Source organism: Vipera berus (assembly GCF_964194415.1).
Source record: "Vipera berus genome assembly, chromosome: 1".
Taxonomy (NCBI): domain Eukaryota; kingdom Metazoa; phylum Chordata; class Lepidosauria; order Squamata; family Viperidae; genus Vipera; species Vipera berus.
Window position 1 is genome coordinate 319,318,057 of NC_138202.1, and position 23,422 is coordinate 319,341,478.

Here is a 23,422-nt window from a genome sequence, read left to right on the forward strand (position 1 = left end):
TAAGTCATGGCTTTTGCATCATCACTCACATATTGTCATTTCCCCCTTCACCCCACTGCACTGAGAACTGGAATGGTCCAGTTAATTCATGCCTGTTGCCTTCCTGGGCATAGGAAACCCAGAGGAAAAGAGCTGTTTTGTTTAGGAAAAGTAGAAATAGCTAAAAGCTAAGTAACACTGATTTTGACAGGTTTGCAAGCCCCTGGAGTAATGACAGGATATCAGCTTTTGGTCTGCAAAAAGAAATAATCATATTTTAAATGTAGAAACAACTGGCACAGATCTTTTGCTGACTCATTTGCTAACAAAGGCATTTGCACTAATCAATCTATTCTCAACTACCTAGAGACAAAAATGACACCAACTAGTAAAGCAATAATTTATTTATTGTTATAAGACAAGAAAATAAATCTGTCTACAGTTTGGAGATAGGTTAGTAGTTGTCTGTTGCTATTTCTGTGTTCCTATGTTAGCATCTGTCATGTTCCTTTGAGCATAACACTCCTGCTTTTGTACATATTTGAAATAATCTCATCTTCTGTGCAGGTGTGTTCATACCTTTTTCCAGTGGGGTAACTCAGTTTTATTCTTTTTATTCAAGATAAAAAATTGGGAGGATTTTCCATGCAAATATTTCTGAAATTTTCAAACAGGCATAACATAGTAGCATTTTTTTTTTTAAAAAAAGCAGCCAATGGGAAGTGAATCATAAGGAATTGTCAAGGATTGTAACCACAGATAATTTACAAGATTTTGATAAGCATATAAGTTGCATTTTAGGTAAAAAAAATCACGTAGCTATAATAAAAAGACAATGGACAAAATAAAAATTTTCAGGACTATAATATTATAATAAAATATGAATAGGCCCATCAAAATATAATACAGATTATTCTCAGTTAACGACAACAATTGGGGTCATAATTTCCAGCACTAAGTGACAAGTCAAAAAGTGCAATGCCGTGTGACTGCATCACTTAGTAACACCAATTCTAGCACTTTCCAGTTGCTCTCATTAAGTGAAGCAAGTCATCAAGCAAGGACATCATGTGGTCACTATTTGTGACCTCCTGCCAGCTTCCTCATTGATTTTGCTTATAGGAAGCTGGCCAAGAAAGTCACAAATGGCAACAGCATGACCATGGAACACTCTGATGGCTGGAATTTTGAAAATTAGTTGTAAGTACCATTCAATTCAGTGCCTTCACAAGTTTGAACAGATGCGAACAAGTAATATTTAAGTAAGGACCACCTACATGTCCGCATAATGCATACATATACAATGTACAACTTTTATTTTTATTCTTCTATCAGTTGTAGAAATATACAGTTTTTGATAATCAACTTTTCCAAAATGGTGGCCCCCAGATGATTTTGACATAAAAGTCTACCACACAATGATTTTAGCATACCTAAAATCTAAAATTTAAAATTAGAAGGAATATGCATTGGCAGAAAGAGCTGAAATACTTCCTGGGGTATATCTGCCAGAGTTTTCCCCTCACTATACAAAATATCTTCACCTACCAGGTATACCTAAAGAAGACCCAAAGCATGTAAAGCCAAAGGATGAGAAAGACTGTTAAAACAGTACTTTGGCTCAAAGAAAAGAGAGACCCACAGATAATTCTCTTTATTGTTTTATGTTCTTATATTAATAAATCTAGTGATTCTTTGGATTTTTCCAGTCCACATATAGTGATCCCAACATTCCTCTATTTAAAAAAATACTTTAAAAGCGCCATTTTGTTTTTCTTCAGAGTCCACCTTGGAACATGTTTCAGGAGAAAAGAATGGGAAATAGTGACTCAATAGAACCTCAGTAAACTTGTATAAATTTCATCTCTAAAAATAAAATAAAATTTAAAAACAGTGGTTAAATGTTGGTTTCCTTTGCATCCTAAACTATCTTCCTGCTATACCTGAGAAAGAAACTACAAACTGAAGTTCATTGCAACGCTGTCTCTTTATGCAGAATCTCCATCCTGTCCATGCCTATCTATCCCAAAACAATGGTCATTTATTTCCAATACAGTGAACAACACATGCAAAATCATCCTTTGAGCATCAATAGCTGAGCAGCCTTAGTTTTCATCTGCAACGAATACCCAGGCTGCAGCTGTTCCAAGACAGGCAAACACTAAGACGTCAGTTCCAGTTCGTTTGTTGCAAAATATTGGATAGCAGCTGTATCAATAACTCATTTAAATAGTAGTTGTTTACATGGAACGGCTCTTCTGTCACAAGAGGCCACCTGGAACAAGGTCATTAATGAGATCCTCAAGGATTTTCAAATGAAAGGTTAACTCTATTTAAAAGCCAAAAAAAATCCTCAGACAATTCATATTATACCTAGTTTGCTGCTGCTCTTACAGAATAAATTCTTGATGAGCTACTGTAAAAAAAAAAGATCCTTTAAAAATGTTAACCTGATTTGGAAAAATAGAAGAATTAGGCTCTTGAAGTTAAATTTGCCCTCTTATTTTTCCAAGGCTTATGACCTGGCTGATATCTCAGAATTAGCCATGTATTTGAAAAAATAGAGGCATTTAAATCCTAATCCAAACAACAACAAAAATAGTGCTATGTTGCATTTTTTTAAAAAATATCATACAACCAAGCATAACTTTCTTAAAAGGAAAAAAGTGAATAACATCTCTCAGGGAAGAGGCCTACGCTATAAAGCCAATGAAAAATCCAATATGCTTCTCCCCAATTGCACCCTTTTGCCTTGATTCACAAGTTCAAAATGGTATAGGTTTTCTAGCTTGAGCAGGGGGCTGGACTAGAAGGCCTCCAAGGTCCCTTCCAGCTCTATTCTATTCTAAAAATAGGGTAATTTCAACCTGACAGTGATCGTTTAGAACTCAGTTGATTGGTGGTAAAGTTGATGTAGATGAAGAAGTCGGAGAATGGATTGAAAAACAACCTGCTTTTCTTACACCTTTTCTCTTGCTGTTGTTTCAGGGTAAAAGAGTATTATGTTCTGCAACCGCACAAAGCTGTACCGAACCTATTTATAGGATACAAAATTCGAGGTGGTTTTGCACACAAGCAGCAACTGACTTTCTAACTTCTTTATTGCAAGGCAGAAAAAATTTGTGCTTCCAAACAATCAGATAAATCCAGCTATGAAACTTGGAATTGAAAGCGTAAAAGATGTTGTTGTGACACGATGAAGGGGAAAAAATTATACACATTTTCCTCAGTTTTCAACGAACAAAAGTTTACAAGGCCTTTAGAAGTACATAGTTTCACTCAATATTGTACAGACGTATTGCCTCACCTCAAGGAGGTGGGTGTTCATGAGAAGTTATTCATGCGTGTTTAAATATGTAGACAGAGCTCATACCCCAAGGAAGTATCCTGATTAAGCAGTAGGATCTTCTCTTGCATCTGACCCCCTACATATATATTTGTGCGTGTGGAGAAGTCCTTCCAATCAAATCTAATAGATATGTCAGAGAAGGGAGGGAAGAGGCATAAGTCCACTGGAGTTGGGAAGCTATAACAAATTTGAATAGCAATAGCACTTAGCACTTAGAGTTATATACCACTTCATAGTGTTTTACAGCCTTCTCTAAGTGGTTTTCAAACTCAGCATATTGCCTCCAATTCTTTTACCGACCTTGGAAGGATGGAAGGCTAAGTCAACCTTGAGCCAGTCAGAATCAAACTCCTGGCAGTGAGCAGTGAGTTAGCCGGCAATGTTGCATTCTAACCACTGCACCACCATGGCTCATAAATAAATAAGTGATAGCCCCTGTGCCCCTGAGTGGGATGGTGAAAAGTGAGGAAAGCGCAATTCCCATCAACAGAATCTAAAGTGAGGCTGTATCTTGTTTATTTACCAAATCCAGGTTTAGTATAAAAGTAGAATTTTTCAAATTTTTGAGGGGGGGAAAATGAAAGTTATCAGTTTATATTACACTATAATGGGTATGTTTTGTGGTCCATACCTCTCAGAGATCCTTTACAGCCTAATGGCTCAACTGGTAAAAGATTCTGATTTGGTGGGCTGCCAAAATGTAGATCATAAGTTTAGCTAGGTAGTTTCTCATTTTGCTAAATCAGGGCTGCATAAGCTGTTTATGTGGCACATATGGTAGGTTTTAGATGGTGTGAAATGTATGAATAAAAGGTAAAGGTAAAGGTTCCCCCGCACGTGCGTGCTAGTCGTTTCTGACTCTAGGGGCCGGTGCTCATCTCCGTTTCAAAGCCGAAGAGCCAGCGCTTGTCCGAGGATGTCTCCGTGGTCATGTGGCTGGCATGACTAGACGCCAAAGGCGCACGGAACGCTGTTACCTTCCTACCATAGTGGTCCCTATTTTTCTACTTGCATTTTTACGTGCTTTCGAACTGCTAGGTTGGCAGAAGCTGGGACGAGTAACAGGCGCTCACTCTGCTACGCGGCACTCGGGATTTGACCCGCCAAACTGCCGATCTTCTGATCGACCTCAGCGTCCTAACCCACTGAGCCACATGTGGTATAAAAATCAAACAAACTTCAAGTGTTAGAAAAAGACAAGGATTACACCGGAGGGCACCATGAAACTTTTGAAAGCCTCTTTAAGTTATTGATCATCCCCCCAAATCTCAATATAATATAGTTCCTGTTGGCATATAAAAGATGCAAGCCCTCCTTCCACTACCATCATTCCAGATACATATTTTTTAAAAAAACAGAAAATCACAAGTGACCTCAAAAAAAGCATACCTTAGATAATAAATGTACCCCTGGAGAATTGTGATTCATGAAAGCATAATATTATTAATCATGGACCAGCTGGGGCCAAAATTAATAACAAAGAGGAAGAAAACAATATCATCTGACATTTCCACCCAAAGAAGCTCATTTTCTACATTCCAACAGCCTGTCTGGATTCCTTCTCAATAGCTCAGCTCTTCCTTTCCATAGTGCAGATTTGATGGCTAATTTCAGCAAAATATGCCTTTTTTTCAGCTCGGCTGTAAAAGGCACGTGGGAATCACTGTCATAAACTGTCATTTCTGCGCATGAACATGTGTTAGGAGCGACAGAACTGTCACATTCTCCCCCCCCCCCGTCCTTTGTGGTACAACGCTTTCACTTGATAACACATTTTCACAGAAAAATATGAAGCGGGGAAATACAACATTGCTTTGTAATAGAGGGGAAAAAATCAGACAAATTTAATTACAAAACTGCCTCAGAACAACGGAGATAACATTCTTGCTAGGCATCATAACCAATACTTACAGTAATGTGTTTTTATAAACCTCTTCTCTAAATCCACTCTCATTGATTTGACAATTTGGCCATTAAATCATTAAAATGTCACAATGCATTAAATCAATGGACAATCTAGTCCAGGCTCCTATTATTTGATTCCGGACATCCCCGGGCATATAGGAAACCATCACGAGTACCAAGTGTTGTTTCACAGATGCTTCACAGTATTTTGGAGCAGAAAAAGCCAGCTAGATACAGAACAGGTACTTTTGATTAAATGCCCATCAATCCCAACATATAGCCAAACCTGGGAATTGTAAATGGGTCAGCTTGCCCATCACTGAATTGTAAGCTTCAAGAGGCACCTTGATTCAGAGCTGTTGGCAACACCCATGAATACTACCTTTCTCATTCTACTCTTTAAGTCAGAGAACCACCGTCATCGTGCTACTTAAAAGCAGCAAGTTCCACAAAGAAATTAAGATCTGGGTGAAGGAAAGAAGTGTTTCTTTTCCAGCAATGAAGGACCTATTTCCTAACGTTCCTACTCTTGTAACAGAAAACAATTGCCCAAGTCTTCACATTACAAATCAATTGAAGTTTCTTCTGCTCACTTTGAAGTTTTTGGAATTTCAATTATATTGTTACTTTATTAAATTCTATCTATTACCATTATTATTACCCTGATTATTTTTTCTTCTTTTTACAATCCTTTAATCCCTTTATTTGGGGTGGAGTTGGAGCAACTGAATGAAGCTGAGTGTTTACTGGCCGGATGCCCTTCCTGTTGCCTGCATGGAGTTCACAGCAGATATTTTCTCTTTGCACCCTGATAAACATCTGCTGTTGCCTAGATTAGAACTCTCAACCTTCTGAGTGGGAGGTGAGCGTCTTCACCTCTAGGCCACCATACTACTCTGCTCCTTGTTATTAATTTCTCTATAATATCATCGCCTACACTGATTTTTATGTTGTTTTTCATATCTTTTTTTTCTGATTCATGCACCAACAAAGAACACATTATCAATCTCTGCCCCCACTTCCTACCTAGCACAGCCTAATCACTATGCTCAGGTTATTTGATATTTTTGTGAAGCTACCCTTGTGTAGTGTGTTTCCTCCTAGTAGGTCTGGAAGCTGCAGATGATGCAGAATGCTAAGTGGAGTGCTTAGCCATGCGCATATCTGAACTGAGCTGACATAATTAACCCAGCTGCCAACTGGCTATTGACAGTTGAAGATCCATCAGATCCACTTTTCTATTTCTCTGGGATTTTCAGAGATCTTGCTAGCTACGGTATGCTGCATTTCAAACATGGTTGGTATTCCGGGATTACTCAAGAATAAGGTGCCCCTTGGCCTCTAGAATGCTGTTACGTATGAATATTTGCTTTTTACCTCCACTTTTCTAATATGGGTTTTCTATTAAATGTAACCATTTTCTGAATACTTTCATTGCTGTATTTTTTAAAAAAATTCTAAGCACATGGATTACATTCAGATGTTTTTAAACATTAGGTTATGAAGCAAAAAGATGTGGAAAAAAACAAAAAACAGCATCTTTCTAAATTCATTTACCACAGAATTTGGAAACTGAAGTGAACTTTGATCAGATTACAAAATGTAAAACGCCATTAAGCACATTTTTCTTCCTATCATAAATACCGGGAAGAAGGCTTGAGAGGCTCATTCAGCCACCACAGTTATGTAGTTCAAGGTCTTCTATGTAATTCTGACTGTGCTAAATTGACAGCTTTTCAAGAATATGATTGATAGGTCTTTTGAAGAGATTCATATGGTCTATGCTCCTATCTGTTCCTTCAGGATCAAGTCATTTATCAAGATTATGGTAGGGTGACTCATAGGCTCTCCATCTGATACACTTACTTAATATTGATGACAAGTTCTCACTACTTCCTCATTGCTTTGGCTCCTGAATCTGAGTATTATTAACTGGGGAACAGATGCATCAATAACGTCAGCTTGCTTGTTCCTCCAATCCATATTTGGACAATTGCAATCAACACATCTGTCAAGTATGAAAGACATGATCCTAGATACCTTATAATGAAAATGTTCAAGCTCTCATGAAGGCTGGAGTTTCCTACATGGATTCTCCTGCTCAAGAACCTATATTACTCAGTTGGAAATATGTGCTTTTGTTATATGGTGACTGGTCCATGGAAACACTGGCTGTCCAGTGCAAGGACTGAGATGATATTATACAGATGTCAGTTGGAAGCGCAGTAAGACTTACCAGGGAAGGTGAATACCCTGGCTTTATAACTTCTTACATGCATAATAGATTCTTACTATTATCTTGCAAAATAAAACTTTTGGATTGGCCAGGATTTGCATAATAAAGCATCTGCAAGAAAACAACCAAGCTCAGAGAGCATCAAAGTTCAACCCTGAGCTATAAAAAAAATTCTCTTCTATGCATATATGGACTAAAAAAAATCCAGATGATCATTAGATGGCAACTAAGAAATACAAAAAATACAAGTTTCCTGCCATCTAATAGTTGTTAACAATTTTGCAGCCCCAACATGTTGACTATAGCATAAATAGTAACTTTTTGACAAGAGCACAACTTATTTCTAGATAAAGACAAAATCATGTTTTTGGAGCAATTACTTCAATTGAAAAGAGTAATCCATACAGTCAAAAAGGAAAATGTTCTTATTTCTTTATTTTGTTATTTAAGAAAGTAGAATTCTACTGGGCAAGAGTAGCAATTACAATATTCCATCACTTATTTTTCAAGTGGAGAAGTGGCTACTGGGTTATCACTTAGAAATCTCTGCATGTAGACATGTAGATATGATTACAAATGAATAATTTGAATAAGTGAGCAGGTTACTGGGTCCATGGACCAAATCCATGCCTGTGTGGAGCCTCTGTGCACATGGAAGTCATAGCATGCCATGGTTTACTGAGCAGCTCTGGAAAATGAAGTGACACAAGAGCTTCCTAGAGCACCTTGGACTGCAAGGCGATCAGTCCTAGAGAAGATCAACCCTGACTGCTCTTTAGAAGGCCAGATCCTGAAGCTAAAATTCAAATACTTTGGCCACCTAATGAGAAGGAAGGACTTACTGGAGAAGAGCCTAATGCTGGGAATGGTTGAGGGCAATAGAAGAAGGGGACGACAGAGAATGAGGTGGCTGGATGGAGTCACTGAAACGATAGGCGTGAGCTTAAATGGACTCCAGAAGATGGTAGAAGACAGGAAGGCCTGGAGGAATGTTGTCCATAGGGTCGCGATGGGTCGGACATGACTTCGCAGCTAACAACAACAACAACAGAGCACCACTGGAGGAAGACAAAGAGTAAGGCCAACCAATATAAAAGCCTATATTAGAACTTACTTTGCGTTGATAAGTGTGTCGAAGCATATTTGCTTCTCTGCCCTTATTGCATCTTCAAATATCTATTCAATAACTTTCTTTCAGATGACCAGATCCCTATTGGGTAAGGAGGAGCCCTACCCATGTGCATTCTAATGCATTATGATAGCTGCCATCTTGATTTTTTGGCTTATGTAAAAAAAGGGTAAGGCATCAACTGCATGGTTATGGACAGCCTCTTGGCTTTTTAGGCACCTCCCTGCAGCTGGCAAAAATGGATGAAACTGACTGACCTGGATGACATGCTATTGGCATGTAGAAATATGTCAGAGGAGTTAGCCATGTCATGCTAACATGGCCACTGTATGATATTCATTCATTTGTTCTATAACCCTCTTAGTAATTTTTCATTCTTCTTTCTATCAGTGTGCTGCTATTCCACTTTCTTTGCATAAAAGGTATAACAATCGTTTTCCAGGAGAGTCCCTGACTGGAAGAGAATTGCTGGAAGGCAGCAACACCTGATTCAGTCCTTTGTGACTGCACTGGCCAAAAAGAAAGAGGAAGAGAAGAGGATGCATCAAGAAGAGAAAGAGGAGGTATCTATGTGAAGCTGATGCAATTGTCACACAGGTCAATTCTCCAACGTACTATTTGGGGTGGGTGGGGGGGACTGAGTTCATTTTTCTGACGTGTCTCAAGAAAAAGAATTTTTTTTTAGAAAAAATGAATTTCTGGCCTTTATTTACATTTTTATAACATCAACCCTCAGTGGGCCCTGTAATTAAACTGGGATCCATTGGATGGGGGGAAGGATGGCAACAAAACTCAAGGTGGCACCACAAGAGTGGGTGCAATGTTTACGGCTGTGGGCTAATCCTGAAAAATCTAACTATTCCCCAAAAAGCTAAATGTTAAAGAGTTGGGAAGGGAAAGTATTAATCATTTATTTTGAAGAAAAGAAATATTTAAGAGTGGAATTTTTTTTCTTCTTTGCATGAAACCCCAACATTTTATAGTCATTAATCAATAGACCTTACCAGTGGAAAAATGGGGTGTCTTTGAACTGCAGATCGAAACATAGAGCTCCTACATAGAATAAGGAGAGAAAATAAAATTATTTTAGCATTTAGGTTCTTTTGAAATAACAGTAATTTCAGTAAAATTGGGTATTTTAGTTTTATCTCATTCAGTGGCATCCTTCAGTCTCGAGAGACTATGGTATCGTGCTCTGGAAAGAGGTCCTAAAGCAGCATCTGGTGTGGCTAAAAAGGCCAATTCGAGAGTGGCGGTCCCTTCCACACTGAGGGCAGATACAATCTGTCCCCCGTTCAGCCCCCAGATTTCACTGGTTCCGGGACTGCCTCTTTGCCTCAGCCGGCACAAGTGTCTCTTCAAATTGGAGAAGGCCACGCTGCGTCTTTAGCCTCCAGACTGAACAATCAGAGGTCAAGTTTTCCCAGCTGTTAATGTCCATTCCCAAGGCCTTTAGATCCCTCTTGCAGCTATCCTTATATCACAGCTCTGGTCTCCCTCTGGGGCGCTTTCCCTGCACTAGTTCTCTATACAGGAGATCTTTCAGAATCTGACCATCAGCCATTCTCACGACATGCCCAAGCATCTCAATGAACACAAACAAGGCTTCCTCTTTGTTAATGTACAGAACATAGGCTCCTATGCCCATGAATACAATCCAGCCTATGCAAAAGAACCCTGGAATGGCCTGCACCAACCTCAATACCAATTCAGTCTTCTTCAAAACCCTTTTCTGGAAGGTCTGCTTTGCACTGTTAGTGGTCCTCTCCCAAAAGGCTAAAACTGAGAGCTGCTAAAGTTACGGTACTTTGACATCATCATTTAACCCACCAGCATATTTCAAGGCTATTCACCTGTAACTCTTTTCTCACCATCCAACTGAAGTCAAGTGGAGGGAATGAATGACTAAGGCCTTCCTAGAATAATACTGAGAATCAAAGGAAGGTTCAAGCCTACGGTCCGAGAAACTTAAGTTTAACTGATTTTTGCAAGCTACATAGATACACTATAATTTAATAAAATTATATACAATTGACATATGTGCAGGTCATTTTTAAAAAAAATCACACACATTAAACTTCATTCCTTGATCTTTCATCCACAAAAGAGTCTGGCCTTAATAATATGCCAAAATAGTTGGAAATCCAAGGCACAGCATTGCTGCAGAAATGTCAGTGATTATTCTAGGACCAACCCTTCCTTCTGGTAGTGAGTCTACAATCCAATTTTATTTCAAACATGCCTTTGAAAAATCTGTATATTTCCCACCTATTTATATAGCGATGCAATGTATTTGTCCAACTCATCACAGCAAGGTGAACAGAGTAAGACAAAGATAAACAACCAATTGCATATGAAATGTTTAGATGACACTTTCCATAATTCAACCACTAGCCCTTCTGGATGGACTTATGAGAATTACAGTCTCAGAAACCTAAAAGGCAACACATTGCCTTGACCTGTAACTGACCAGCCTGGCGAGATGAACAGTTGTTTGACTACTTCTTTGTTGTCTTGCCACTCTTTTAGGACCTCTATCTCCTGCTGACTTTTTGCATCACCCTCACAGAAAATGGAAGGTATCTCTACAGTAAGGAAGGATCTCAAAAAAGGCTAATTGTTCATGGAAATCAGCAAGAATCTATTTTGGCCTCTGGCCACAATGCTCTGGCTTCAGGCAAGGGCTATTTTACTGCTTGGAAATGTAGCCAAATTCAAAAATATTAAGATTTTACATGCCAAAATAATCTGCTTAAAAAGAAAACAAGATTAGAAATTATACTTACTTAGTAGGAAAAGTAGGAACTGGACGAGGGAAAAGATCATATTGTCCAGGATCAGTGTTTATATTCTATGGGGAATCAAAAACATAGTGTATAAGAATTTAGGCTTTGTTTTGTAGCCTAATTTATTGATCAACTTTTCCAAGAGATCAAATCTGCCTTGTCCTGCCTTGTCTTGGCATGACTGAAATAAACTAATGGGCTGCTGTACTTGATTGCAGATGTGAGGTTACTTTTCCCTTTATCTTTAAACCCTCTTTGCAAATTGGAAACTAAGAAGCCAGTCTACGACCAGATTTTTTTTCCCCCTCTAAGGTCCTAATTTTCTATTTGCAAATAGGTTTTACACTTTTACTCACACATCTTTAGGTAACGTTTACTTACTTTTAGTTACTACCATACTGAGTAGAGTGAAGTATTCACCATATGCAATCAGAAATGCTACAATTCATTCTACCATATGAATATTTTACATTTCTGTTTTTGGTGCCTTGAACCTCTTAAGATGCCACAAGATTCTTCATTACTTTGACACTTCGAATGTTGACTAGGAATGAACAAGCTTGCTGTATAGAATCTTATTATGTATTTTATAAACTGCACTGGTTACCAGTTTGCTTCCAATTATCAATTATAAACTGTTTTGCTGTTTTGCTGTTTGGGTGGTTTCCTTTCTGCTCTGGTAATCAAAGCTTGTTTTCAGCTAGATGCTGTTGGACTACATCAGCTACCTCACCAATTAGCAATTTGAAAGTTGTTGTTAAGCAGTTTTGGACTGTAGTTGCCTGATGCTGCTCCTTTTGTGGGATCTTTCATTATCAGATGTTAACCAATCTACAATTTCACCTTCTTGGAGCATGTTGTTAAACAGCTTGGCAACAAGCGGGTGTAAGATCAGTCAAAATATTTCTACCAAAAAATATGCAGTTCATCTTCATGCAATGCTGAACAATTGTTGATCTTCTTTTCCCTTTTCTTCACTGTTGTTATTACAATTTCTTTCATTTCAGCTTCTTTTTTATTCTTATCCACCTCCTTTATCCAAACTGCATTCTTGTTTATTTCTTTGGGTTGTCCCATATCTGTGCCCAGAACTAAACCGTTTCTTGTCAGGTACTGATTGGCTCACTGCAGTCTCTCCAGTGATAGATTGATAGAAATATTTCTGATTTGACTGAAATCAGAGATTCTGTTTAAACTTCGTATCTGCTGATTTCCTGTGTTTCCTTACTCTTCCTTCTTTCTAGGTGGTATTTCTTGATCAGGTTTCTTTTTCTTTTTGTCTTCTTGTTCTTTATCTTTCTTTCAGCTGTTGTAGCTTGCTTGCATCTGATCTTAGCTTGCTGATCTTATTTTCCAGCCTGGCCTTCTATTTTGTTAGTGCACTGTTTGGCTTTTTTGTTTATTTTGTTATTTGTTGATTTTGCAGCCCAAATATTCAGTTATAACTGCACCTGTATTATACATTAGTTAGTTTGGTTCTTATAGTGAGTAATTGCTCATATTTGATATTACAGTATTGGCATCATTTAAAACTTGTGCTAATTATTTCTTTGTAATAAACTTCAATGCAGGCAACCTTATTATGTTGTGTCAATTATTCTTTGTTCCAGTTCCTCTTGCTTTTTAGTTAGAGGACTTTGTCTTTCTGAGGAGAAGGCAGATGAGAGGATGCCTGGTTTGGGGATGAAAACAACTCAATAGCTATGCTGGCTCCTCTACTGCCAACTTTACCTGGTTTCCCTCTACCATTTAACTACTTCTGGCAAGGCTTTGATTTCTTTGCCCTGGATAGAACTTTGTAGTTCTTCCGATTCTACTTCTGTACTTTAGTTTGTATTATAAATAGACATTGATCCACTAGCCTTTGTTCTATTTTTTCTGAAACCTTGTTGACCTGGACAATGACTCATCTGCTGTAAGTTTCTGTAAATTATGTCTCAGTATATTTTTTTTATCTTCTGCCAACCTAGCAGTTCGAAAGCACGTAAAAATGCAAGTAGAAAAATAGGGACCACTACGGTGGGAAGGTAACAGCGTTCCGTGCGCCTTTGGTGTCTAGTCATGCTGGCCACATGACCACGGAGATGTCCTCGGACAAGCGCTGGCTCTTCGGCTTTGAAACGGAGATGAGCACCGGCCCCTAGAGTCGGAAACGACTAACACGCATGTGCGGGGGAACCTTTACCTTTACCTATATTTTTTTATGGGAAAAACATTCTTTGTCTGGCCCTCTGATGAGAAGAGAACTTTCGGCATAGCTCTCATTCTCCTCAGAACACACAAGCTCCACAACCATATCAAGGCAATGCGTCAGTGGACATTATTATTGTTATTATTTGTTTGTTGTATTGTCAGCCAGATTTTGATTGGACTATTATTATTATTTATTTATTCTAAGATGATGGTGATAACCTCTTTTGAGATTCTCCATTCCATTTCTAACTCTCTCTGATTTTCCATTCCCTGCTCCTCATTCATTGGCCATTGAGCCCACTTGGAAGGACTTGCCATTGGGATATAAGACAGGATCAGGATATTAATGATAGACCCTGAGATATCCAAAACCATATTTTGGCCATATACCTTTTCCTTTAAAATAGCAATTATTGTTACAGAAGCCCATTTCTAACTTAATTTTACCTTATCTCTGTTGACTGGATAGTTGCTTTGCCTTGAAGTACTCTTAAAGGAATAAGTAGCAGGTCTTTTCTCTGCCAGTTCGACAAATGAAGGAGGATAGTACATGAAAGCATTTGGCAAGGTCAGATCAGGTAATTGCTCATAGATGGATGCTCTCTTTCTCCCTTCACCTTTAAAATTATAGGTTTCTTTCACTGGTTTCAACTGAGCTTCTTCAAGAAAACCTCGTATAGGATAAAACCCTGGAATTGGAGTTGGCTAGTAGAGAGAAACAAAGCAAGTATAACGTGTTTTGCATATCTGAAGATATAAATATGGATTTCAGCAGTGTCTTTAAGCAGATCATTATGTATCCTTTTTTGGCTGAAATAGATCAAATGTGTGAACATTAACTCCCAAAATTCCTCAGCATATCTTGCTGAGATTGTGAAACACTAGGCTAGACTGACCAATCTTGGTGCCCCATGGAAATTAACATAACCTACGTGTAGGTAATGGTCCTCTTGCAGCTAATAATAGCAAATCTTCCAAAGAACAGTTTAGCTGGGGACATATTTCACTTATGGGCTAATAAGTCATTTGGGTAGCCCATCACCTCTTATTTCATTGCATTTCTTTTAATAATTCAAGGACTTAATACAGAGAAATCCAGTGTCTAAACATTAATGTTAAATATTCAGACGTCCTACAGTATTTGTGGCTCAATTCAAATATATGACTTAGAAGACAAGGGAAATATTTTTATTCAGTTATTTTCAGAAAGGTCAGATCAGTCGTCACCCAGGTCAACAAGGAATCAGAAATAACAGAACAGAGGCTAGTAGATCAATGTTGATTTATAATGTAAAATAAGGTATTCACAGAAGTAGAACTGGAATCACTGCAAAGATCTATCCAGACCAAAAAAATCAAAAGCTTGCGGGAAGTAGCTCAGTCCTTAGAGGGAAACCTGGGGAAGCTTATTCTAACATTAATTCTTATATACGGTATGGATAGATAGATAGATAGATAGATAGAGAGAGAGAGAGAGAGAGAGAGAGATGATAGAGATAGAGATATAGATATAGATATATAGATATATAGATATAGATATAGATATAGATATAGATATAGATAGATAGATAGATATAGATATAGATATAGATATAGATATAGATATAGATATAGATATAGATATAGATATAGAGATAGAGATAGAGATAGAGATAGAGATAGAGATAGAGATAGAGATAGAGATAGAGATAGAGATAGAGATAGAGATAGATAGAGATAGAGATAGATAGATATAGATATAGATATAGATATAGATATAGATATAGATATAGATATAGATATAGATATAGATATAGATATAGATATAGATATAGATATAGATATAGATATAGATATGAATTAATGTTAGATATATAGATAGGTAGATAGATATATAGATATATGTTAGATATATATATATATATAGATATAGATATATATATATATAATGTTAGATATATATATATATAGATATAAACTACCCAATCCCTAGTCAAGGGATTGGTAATGACCTATAAAGCTCTAAATGGCTTGGGTCCGGATTATCTAAGGGAACACCTGCTGCCGGCATCAACTTCCCATCATCCTGTGCACTCCCACAGGGAAGGCCTTCTAAGGGTACCGCCAGTTAAGGAATGCCGGCGGGTTATTCCCAGGGGAAGGGCATTCTCTGTGGGCGTGCCGGCCCTATGGAACCAACTTCCCACGGAACTTAAGACTGCCCCCGACCTTCGCTCATTTCGCCGGGACTTGAAAACCTGGTTTTTCGAGCTGTCTGGCCCAGACTGAGGGGTTTTAACTAATTTAATTAATTGGGTTTTAGTTTAACTTCAGGGACTGTAATTTAATCATAGTTTTAACTGATTTTAATTTTGTATGTTATGTATTTTAATTTTCCCTGTAAACCGCCCTGAGTCCTACGGGAATAGGGCGGTATATAAATTTAAATAATAAATAAATAAATAAATAAATAAATAAATAAATAAATAAATAAATAAATAATACAGAAATCTCTGTGAAAAGTGTTCTGCAAAGGGTGGGATGAAGCAAGTCCATTATTTTCAATGATTCATAGGAGCATATAGATTATAAGAGGAGCCATACTAGTGCATCTCAAGGACTAATTAGTACAACATTCTGTGCTCATAGAACTAGATACCTCGGGGAATATGACTGCAATAGCATTTATGAGTATAATAGCATTTTCAACAGGCTAAGAATATTCTCAGTTGGCTTGTCTTAATCTCATGCCTTCCAGGTATATTAGGCTACAATTATCAAAATTTCAAACTAATGTGACCAGTTTTGGAAATTGTAGGATGTCAGGTTGGAGAAGGCTGTTCTAAAGTATCACATGATATCCCTAAATTCTACTTTATTTAAGAATGAGAATGCAAAGCTATTAAATAATTTCACTTGTCTTAATTGCACTAATTCCCAAATTGGAATATAATACAATAACATGCAATATTTGGTAACTATACAAATTTAATAAATTTTATGCTTGTAAATGAAGAACACAAGAATAAATAGATATCACATTATGTACCCTTAGTGATTCTCTCCACCATGTATCTCTTCTTTGATATGGTATTTTTTCATGTTCTCCTGCCTAGAAAAAAAATCAGGATGGTTAAAGAACGACTTTAAGTGTAAGAGAGCCTTAATATTTATACAGAAAAAAATTAAAATGGTTTCATATTTAGAATAGCAGTAGATTTAGTACCTAACCTAATAGGGCTGATCACTGAAGCAAGGTGACAATCTGATCAGAACTTAAATGGAGGTCAACCAGGAAGTCAAGGCCTGTAGCACTAAAGAACTTGAAAAACAGCCTGAAAAAGAACATGGCAGAATGCTTCCATACAGCTGCCAAGTATAAGGATGTCTCCAGGAAGACACTAGGAGTCTCACCTGAGGAAATGTTTAGTTTTACCATACATTTAAAATGTTTAATCTTACAAGAGAAAATATAATGAGAGCTGCAATTGAAATAAGATAGCTGTAGAACATTTACTGTGGAATGTTTGCTTGATTTACTGCCCAAGATGCTGTCAACCATGCTCTCCCTCTGGGGTTTTTAAGCAGATTATTGCATCAGATCAGCAATAGTTATCTATGACATCACAATCCACATGCTAAGGATTTGAGCATTCTTACATAGAAGAAGATACAAGCATCTGGGAACAAAACATAGCAGATAAAGAATTGATACAAGATTTTAAGAATGGGTTTCTGCTTTCAGACTGAGAAATATGTATTTGTTTGTAAACTCCTCTAAAAGGAGTTTGTGCAGGGTCTTTTTTTCCATAAACCTGTGAAAAATGTCGATCAGAAGCAACAAATGAATAAAAAAAATATCTTTCTGTTCACTAGGACAAACAGATTATCCCTCCCCAATGACCTTCTAAAATGAGACAAATTGAATATATTTAAACCGTGTTCTGTCTAGTCCTAAGGCACCCTGTTCTGTTCTGTTATTTTAGCAAGTTGGTTGGCTTGCAAGCTCTGTTTTCACATAACTTGGTATTAAGATATGTAGATAAATACACTGATGCCACAGCATGCTTAGTCCAATCAGAGTTTAGCCCGTTCACACCTGCACACCTTTCTGGCACCATGTCAACACACTAAGGAGATCAGAATCACCAACTGGAAAACATGGAGGTCCCACTCTTTCTTCAAAAGGTTTCTGTTATTCCACAATCCTTTATCAGAAGATTACTGAGGTTTTATGACATCTCTAAACCATTTCCCATTTGCCAGAAACAGGGCAACTTCAGCTAGGTCTGTAAAATATTAGATGTCCATGGTATGGCAGCAGAATTTTTTAGTGTATCTCTTTGCTACCACCTTGTGATTGTTGGAGTGTTTACAAAGCACTGGCTTTGGGAACTGCAGCAAATGTGTATTTTAGAGGTATGCTATGTGCTCTTAGGACTGACAATGATTTTGATAATAGAAAAGTTCACTTTTTTGAGCACTATTTTCCTCATGGAGACAAATGTTGTAAACTATGTAGACATGTGAAAGATTTGGATGAATTTTATAGGGCATGATGACAATTTTTTTAAAAAGATAATAATGACAACGGGGGGGACGCGGTGGCTCAGTGGGTTAGGACGCTGAGCTTGTCGATCAGAAGGTTGGCAGTTTGGCGGGTCGAATCCCGAGTGCCGCGTAACAGAGTGAGCGCCTGTTACTCGTCCCAGCTTCTGCCCACCTAGCAGTTCGAAAGCACGTAAAAATGCAAGTAGAAAAATAGGGACCACTCCGGTGGGAAGGTAACAGCGTTCCGTGCGCCTTTGGCGTCTAGTCATGCCGGCCACATGACCACGGAGACGTCCTCGGACAAACGCTGGCTCTTCGGCTTTGAAACGGAGATGAGCACCGGCCCCTAGAGTCGGAAACGACTAGCACGCATGTGCGGGGGAACCTTTACCTTTACCTTTTAATGACAACGGGAGATTTCACTTTGCCAAGAGTCAGAGATCTCCCAAATGTTATCATCTCTTGGCAAAGTCATTTGTTAGAAGCACAAAGAAGGAACAAGGAGGAGTCTGCTATACCACACATAAACTTTACCAACAGAAGGAATTACTGACCAGAAATGTGAGAAAATGTCCTTGTTATCCTTGAATTTATGCTATCAAAGATAGAGAGAACACTCGCATACTTGATTTTAGAAAAGTGGATTCTGGTGAATTAATCCAGTGGCTTAACATTCTGAAGGAGAAAACTTTCTGTGAAGGGTGCGAAATTCTGAAAAATGGGCTATTGAAGGTGTAATTGCAAACAGTGGAAATTAAAATGGGAGAGATCTAGACACCAGCATAGATAAACACAGGGTTTCCAAAATGCTGAAAAGAAAAAATACAAAATAGCAGGGATGTATAACCAAAGAAGGAAACAAGAAGTTGGCAGAAACTAAAACACAGAATGAGTAGAGACTTAACATACCATTACATAATCATGCAAATACCCAATTATATGCTTGGGTCAGAACATTTGACACCTGTATGTAAATTCCAGCATTTGTGTGTTTATGTAATTATACAAGGCATCATTCGCTTTGCCCATCCCTTCAGATGTAATGGGAGAATGACCTAGGGAGGCAAGGAAGGAGCTGTAAATGGGACAACTGGCATGTAAAAGATGTCTCCGGTTTTCTGAAGAATAAAAGGCAGGAGAAATCCAAGATTCTGTTTAATGTAACTTTACAATATAGTGGTAGTACTCTCCTGGTTGTACTTATGGTCTGGACTACCTTGCAGGGCTTATAGATGCCCATGCCAGCTGGGGCTTGTCACAAATAAGTCACACTAACCATGTCTTCTTTTTTGACAGAGTTACCAGGAAAACACAATGGACATAGAATATTTTGACCTCTGCAAACCTTTTGGGTTAGTCATTATCTCTCTTAACTCTCACTACAGGGCAATAGGAAATCATTTCTGAAGCTATTGCAAGAAAACTGCATAGTCTTGTCCATGTACTAACCATGAATCAAGATTAACTCTGATACACCAAAAACGAGAGGATTAGATGATATAATTGTATTGGCTAAATGACTGCACCCAGAGCATACTCATAAATTGCTCCATATCACTTCAAAAGTTCTATCAAATAGAGCATCACAAGACAAAATTCTGGAACTTGTGTTGTTTAACATTTCTATTGATGACCTGGATGAAGAGACTGATGAAATTATTATCAAAATAGCAAGATAAGATTCATACAGATCTAGACAGATTTCAGCAGTGGGCTAAAATGAATAAAATGATATTTAACAGGGATAATATAAAGTTCTACATCGGGGGGGGCGGAATGAAAGGCACAACTACGGTATATGAGACCTGGTTTGGCAGAAAAACTTGGGGAAAGAATCTAGGCACTGTAATAAATAACAAGTTGAATTGGATGAAAAGTGTGAGCATTGAGTCCACATCATAATTGTCTCATTTGGTTCTGCCTTGGAATAGTGTTTGGAATAGTGTTCCTAGTTCTTGGCACCACAGTTCTCAATAGTGAAAAAACCAAAACAAAAATTGGACTTTAAAGGACAATGCCAAAATATCGAGGAGACCAAAAACTAAGTCCTATAAAGAACAGTTAGAGGAACTAGAAATATTGGTCTGAAGAAAAGATTGAGAAGAGATGCAATAGCAATCTTCAGGTATCCAGATGTCTGTCAAAAAGAGAGAAGGCATAATCAGACAGGAGCAGAACCAGTGAGCTGAAACAACAGGGAAGTAGATTTCATGTTAAATAGAATAATTTTCTTGCTGGTAATAACTGTCAATCAATGGAATAATTTAGCAACTACAAATTGCCATTTGTCCAAAATGCTTTAAGTGGTCCTGCACTGTGCAGGGAATTTCACTGGATGATTTAAATTCTTTCTAATTCTTGATTCTATGAGTAGACATATTGGTGCCTATGCTAAGTGCTCCCAAGATATTAATCTATGGAGTAATACTATATTAATCCTGTTTGTGACTGGATCTGCTGGAGTTACATTTAATTACTGGGGAGAGGGGAAGTTAAATGATTGGAGCATGTTACCTGTTTTGGTACTTCCCCGATTAATTCAGTTAAGTGGATTGCAAGATCATGGTCATAGAACCACACATCAGTTTTGCGCACACAGACACAGTGTTATGTATTCTCGGTCAAAAACCTTGTAATATACCAGGTTTGAATGATTCCTTCCATTATTGATTTGTATTAGCATACATCTTTCCAGTAACAATAGTCTCTCATTTACACAGATAGTTTACTGGCTGATGCTATTAATCCCCTTTTCCACATCCAAAACCTGATGAAATGGATCAAGGAAAGTGACTCCACACACTTATGATGAATTAAGGTCTCTGCATTTTTAATTATCGTGCTACATACTGTATTGCCAAATAAAAAACACTGCTATGCCAAAAGACCAGTTTCAGTATTTTCCACTCCCCATCCTCTGTAAACTTTTTTAATGGGCAGGAAGGTTATGTTACATTGAAACCAGCTTTATTTTTTAAGAACACCTTTGGAACCATGTCAGGACCAGAGATATTAGAAGCAACAGCAGTGAAAATTGTACTAAAGTTTAGATAAATGGCAAATTGTGACTTATTTGGAATAGAATCTATTTTTGTTTAAAAGCAAATGGGGCAGGGATTTTTGGATCTGTAGTATTACTGCAGTTCTGAAATCACTGATTCACGTGTGAACCATGCCATGTATGTCAAAATGATTTCAATACTTTTTTGATAAGTGAAATTGAAGATCCATTCATGGAAGATACATAGAAGACATTTTTGTATACCACTTGTTTTATTCTTCTAATAGAACCAAGGTCCCCAGTGTTTGTCATGAGACTGATCTTCCTGTTCCTTTTGCTCCATCTTACAGCTGATAAAACTTTAAAAACAAAAATGACGTGTAAATCAAAAGATGTACATTGTTGCTCAGAAAAGAGCAAAGATGAGCAGGGTAATAGGGAAAGGAGCAGGTAATGCTGTGTGAGTTGATGCTTCCTAAATTGTTGCATTTTCCGTGAGTAGGCATTTTGCTTAAGTGCTCATTAGTTCTTACAATTCTATTTCAACAAATATTCTTAAGCCTTTTTGACCTGGTAAGATAAAGAAACATCTGTTCCTGATACGGTTCCAAAGGCATTCTTAAAAATAAAAATACTAGCATCAACTAACCTTTTAATTTACCTTCCTAACCATTAAAAAAGTTTAGAGGATGGGGTAGAAAGTACTGCAGCCAGTGTGTTTGGCTTACCTGTGCTTTGTACTTAGCAATACAACTATTTTCTGAGACATATAACAAATTTAGGAGAAACCATGTGCCCGTTGATCCAGAAAATTTTAGAGAAATTTCCTTTGAAACACAGTCCATGTGAAAACAAAATGCATCACTCACACTCAGTCTTTCCAGAGAACCTGTAGTTATTGGTTCAACCTTTCCACTTGAGAAGCGGCCGCCAATCATTTTTACTTCTTGGTCTTAGTGTATGGTGGTCTAGAAGCAGATTTTTTGTGTTTTGCGGAAGAATAATATCCGCTCCCAACCTGGTGGTGTGCCTAATTGATGTGCTGGTCCATCTTGTAAGGAAAGGGGTACACAAGTGCCCTTGACTCATCTTCAAGCTACTAGACAATATCACAATCACAACTGTGATGCTATGTATTCACTTCCTATCAGTAAAGGCAGCTTTAATGACTAACCCATATCAGTTGGTTTTCATTACACAACTATGCATCAAGAATACAGAATTTGCTTGGCTCTCACCCTCCTGACCTCCCTCAAGAGCCTGAAGACCTGGTTCTATCAGTTGGCCTGGGGCCCCAATGGAGGAATATCACACAGGATCATCTAACACAGGGGTAGGCAACCTCGGCTCTTTTATGACTCATGGACTTCAACTCCCAGAATTCCTGAGTCAGCTATGCTGAGTCAGCTATGCTGACTCAGGAATTCTGGGAGTTGAAGTCCATGAGTCATAAGAGCCGAGGTTGCCTACCCCTGATCTAACAGAAGTTGCCACCTCCCCCTGTATATTTTCATTTTAATATTGTAAACCACCCAATCACCTTGTGGCGAGATGGACAGCAAACAAATTTAATAAATGCATGTATATATTTCTCATTTAATTACACCAGGTCCAATTTTAGACAAAGAGTTTTTAGGCAATGAGTTAGGCAGTTGTACAAAAATGCTGCATATGAAGGATGCTTTCAGAAATAGAAGTGTTAATGGTTTATTTTTATCAATTAACAAAATGGAAAGTAAATGAACAGAAGAGAAATCCAAATCAAATCAATATTTGGTGTGACCACCCTTTACCTTCAGAACAGCATCAATTCTTCTAGGTACATTTGCAGTTTTTGAAGCAATTCAGCAAGGTTCCTTCAAGAACCATAAATCTTCTGTGGATGTAGGCTGCCTCAAATCCTTGTCCTCATGTAATCTCAGACTCATGAATCAGGGCTCTGTAGGGCCAAACCATCACTTCCAGATGTGTTCATTACGCTGTAGTTCTTAATGACATTGGCTGTATGTTTGGGGCTGTTGTCCTGCTGCGGAATAAATTGGGTGCCAATCACACCTCCCTGATGGTATGGCATGATGGGTATCTGCCTGTATTTCTCAGCATTGAGAATACCATTGATCCTGACCAAATCTACAACTCATTTGCAGAAATGCAGGAACCTCCACCGTGCTTCGCTGTTGCCTGCACTCATTATCGTACCGGTCTCCAGCTCTTCAGTGAACAAAGTGCCTCTTGCTACAGTCAGATCTTTCAAATTTTGACTCATCAATCCAGAGCACCTACTACCATTTTTCTGCACCCCAGTTCCCGTTTT

General features: G+C 37.9%; 1 protein-coding gene across 1 annotated transcript in view; it reads right to left on the reverse strand.

The window, feature by feature from the left end:
• STPG4 (sperm-tail PG-rich repeat containing 4) overlaps window positions 1-22,046 on the reverse strand; it is a gene marked incomplete at its 5' end in the record, with an annotated part of 37,765 nt that extends 15,719 nt beyond the window's left edge. Inside the window, 5 exons of the mRNA XM_081312894.1 lie at window positions 9,603-9,651; window positions 11,385-11,449; window positions 14,025-14,282; window positions 16,606-16,668; window positions 21,837-22,046. Of these exons, the coding sequence (XP_081169020.1) occupies window positions 9,603-9,651; window positions 11,385-11,449; window positions 14,025-14,282; window positions 16,606-16,668; window positions 21,837-22,046 (645 nt within the window). The remainder of the gene's footprint in view (window positions 1-9,602; window positions 9,652-11,384; window positions 11,450-14,024; window positions 14,283-16,605; window positions 16,669-21,836) is intronic.
• Between the last annotated feature and the right edge of the window lie 1,376 nt (window positions 22,047-23,422).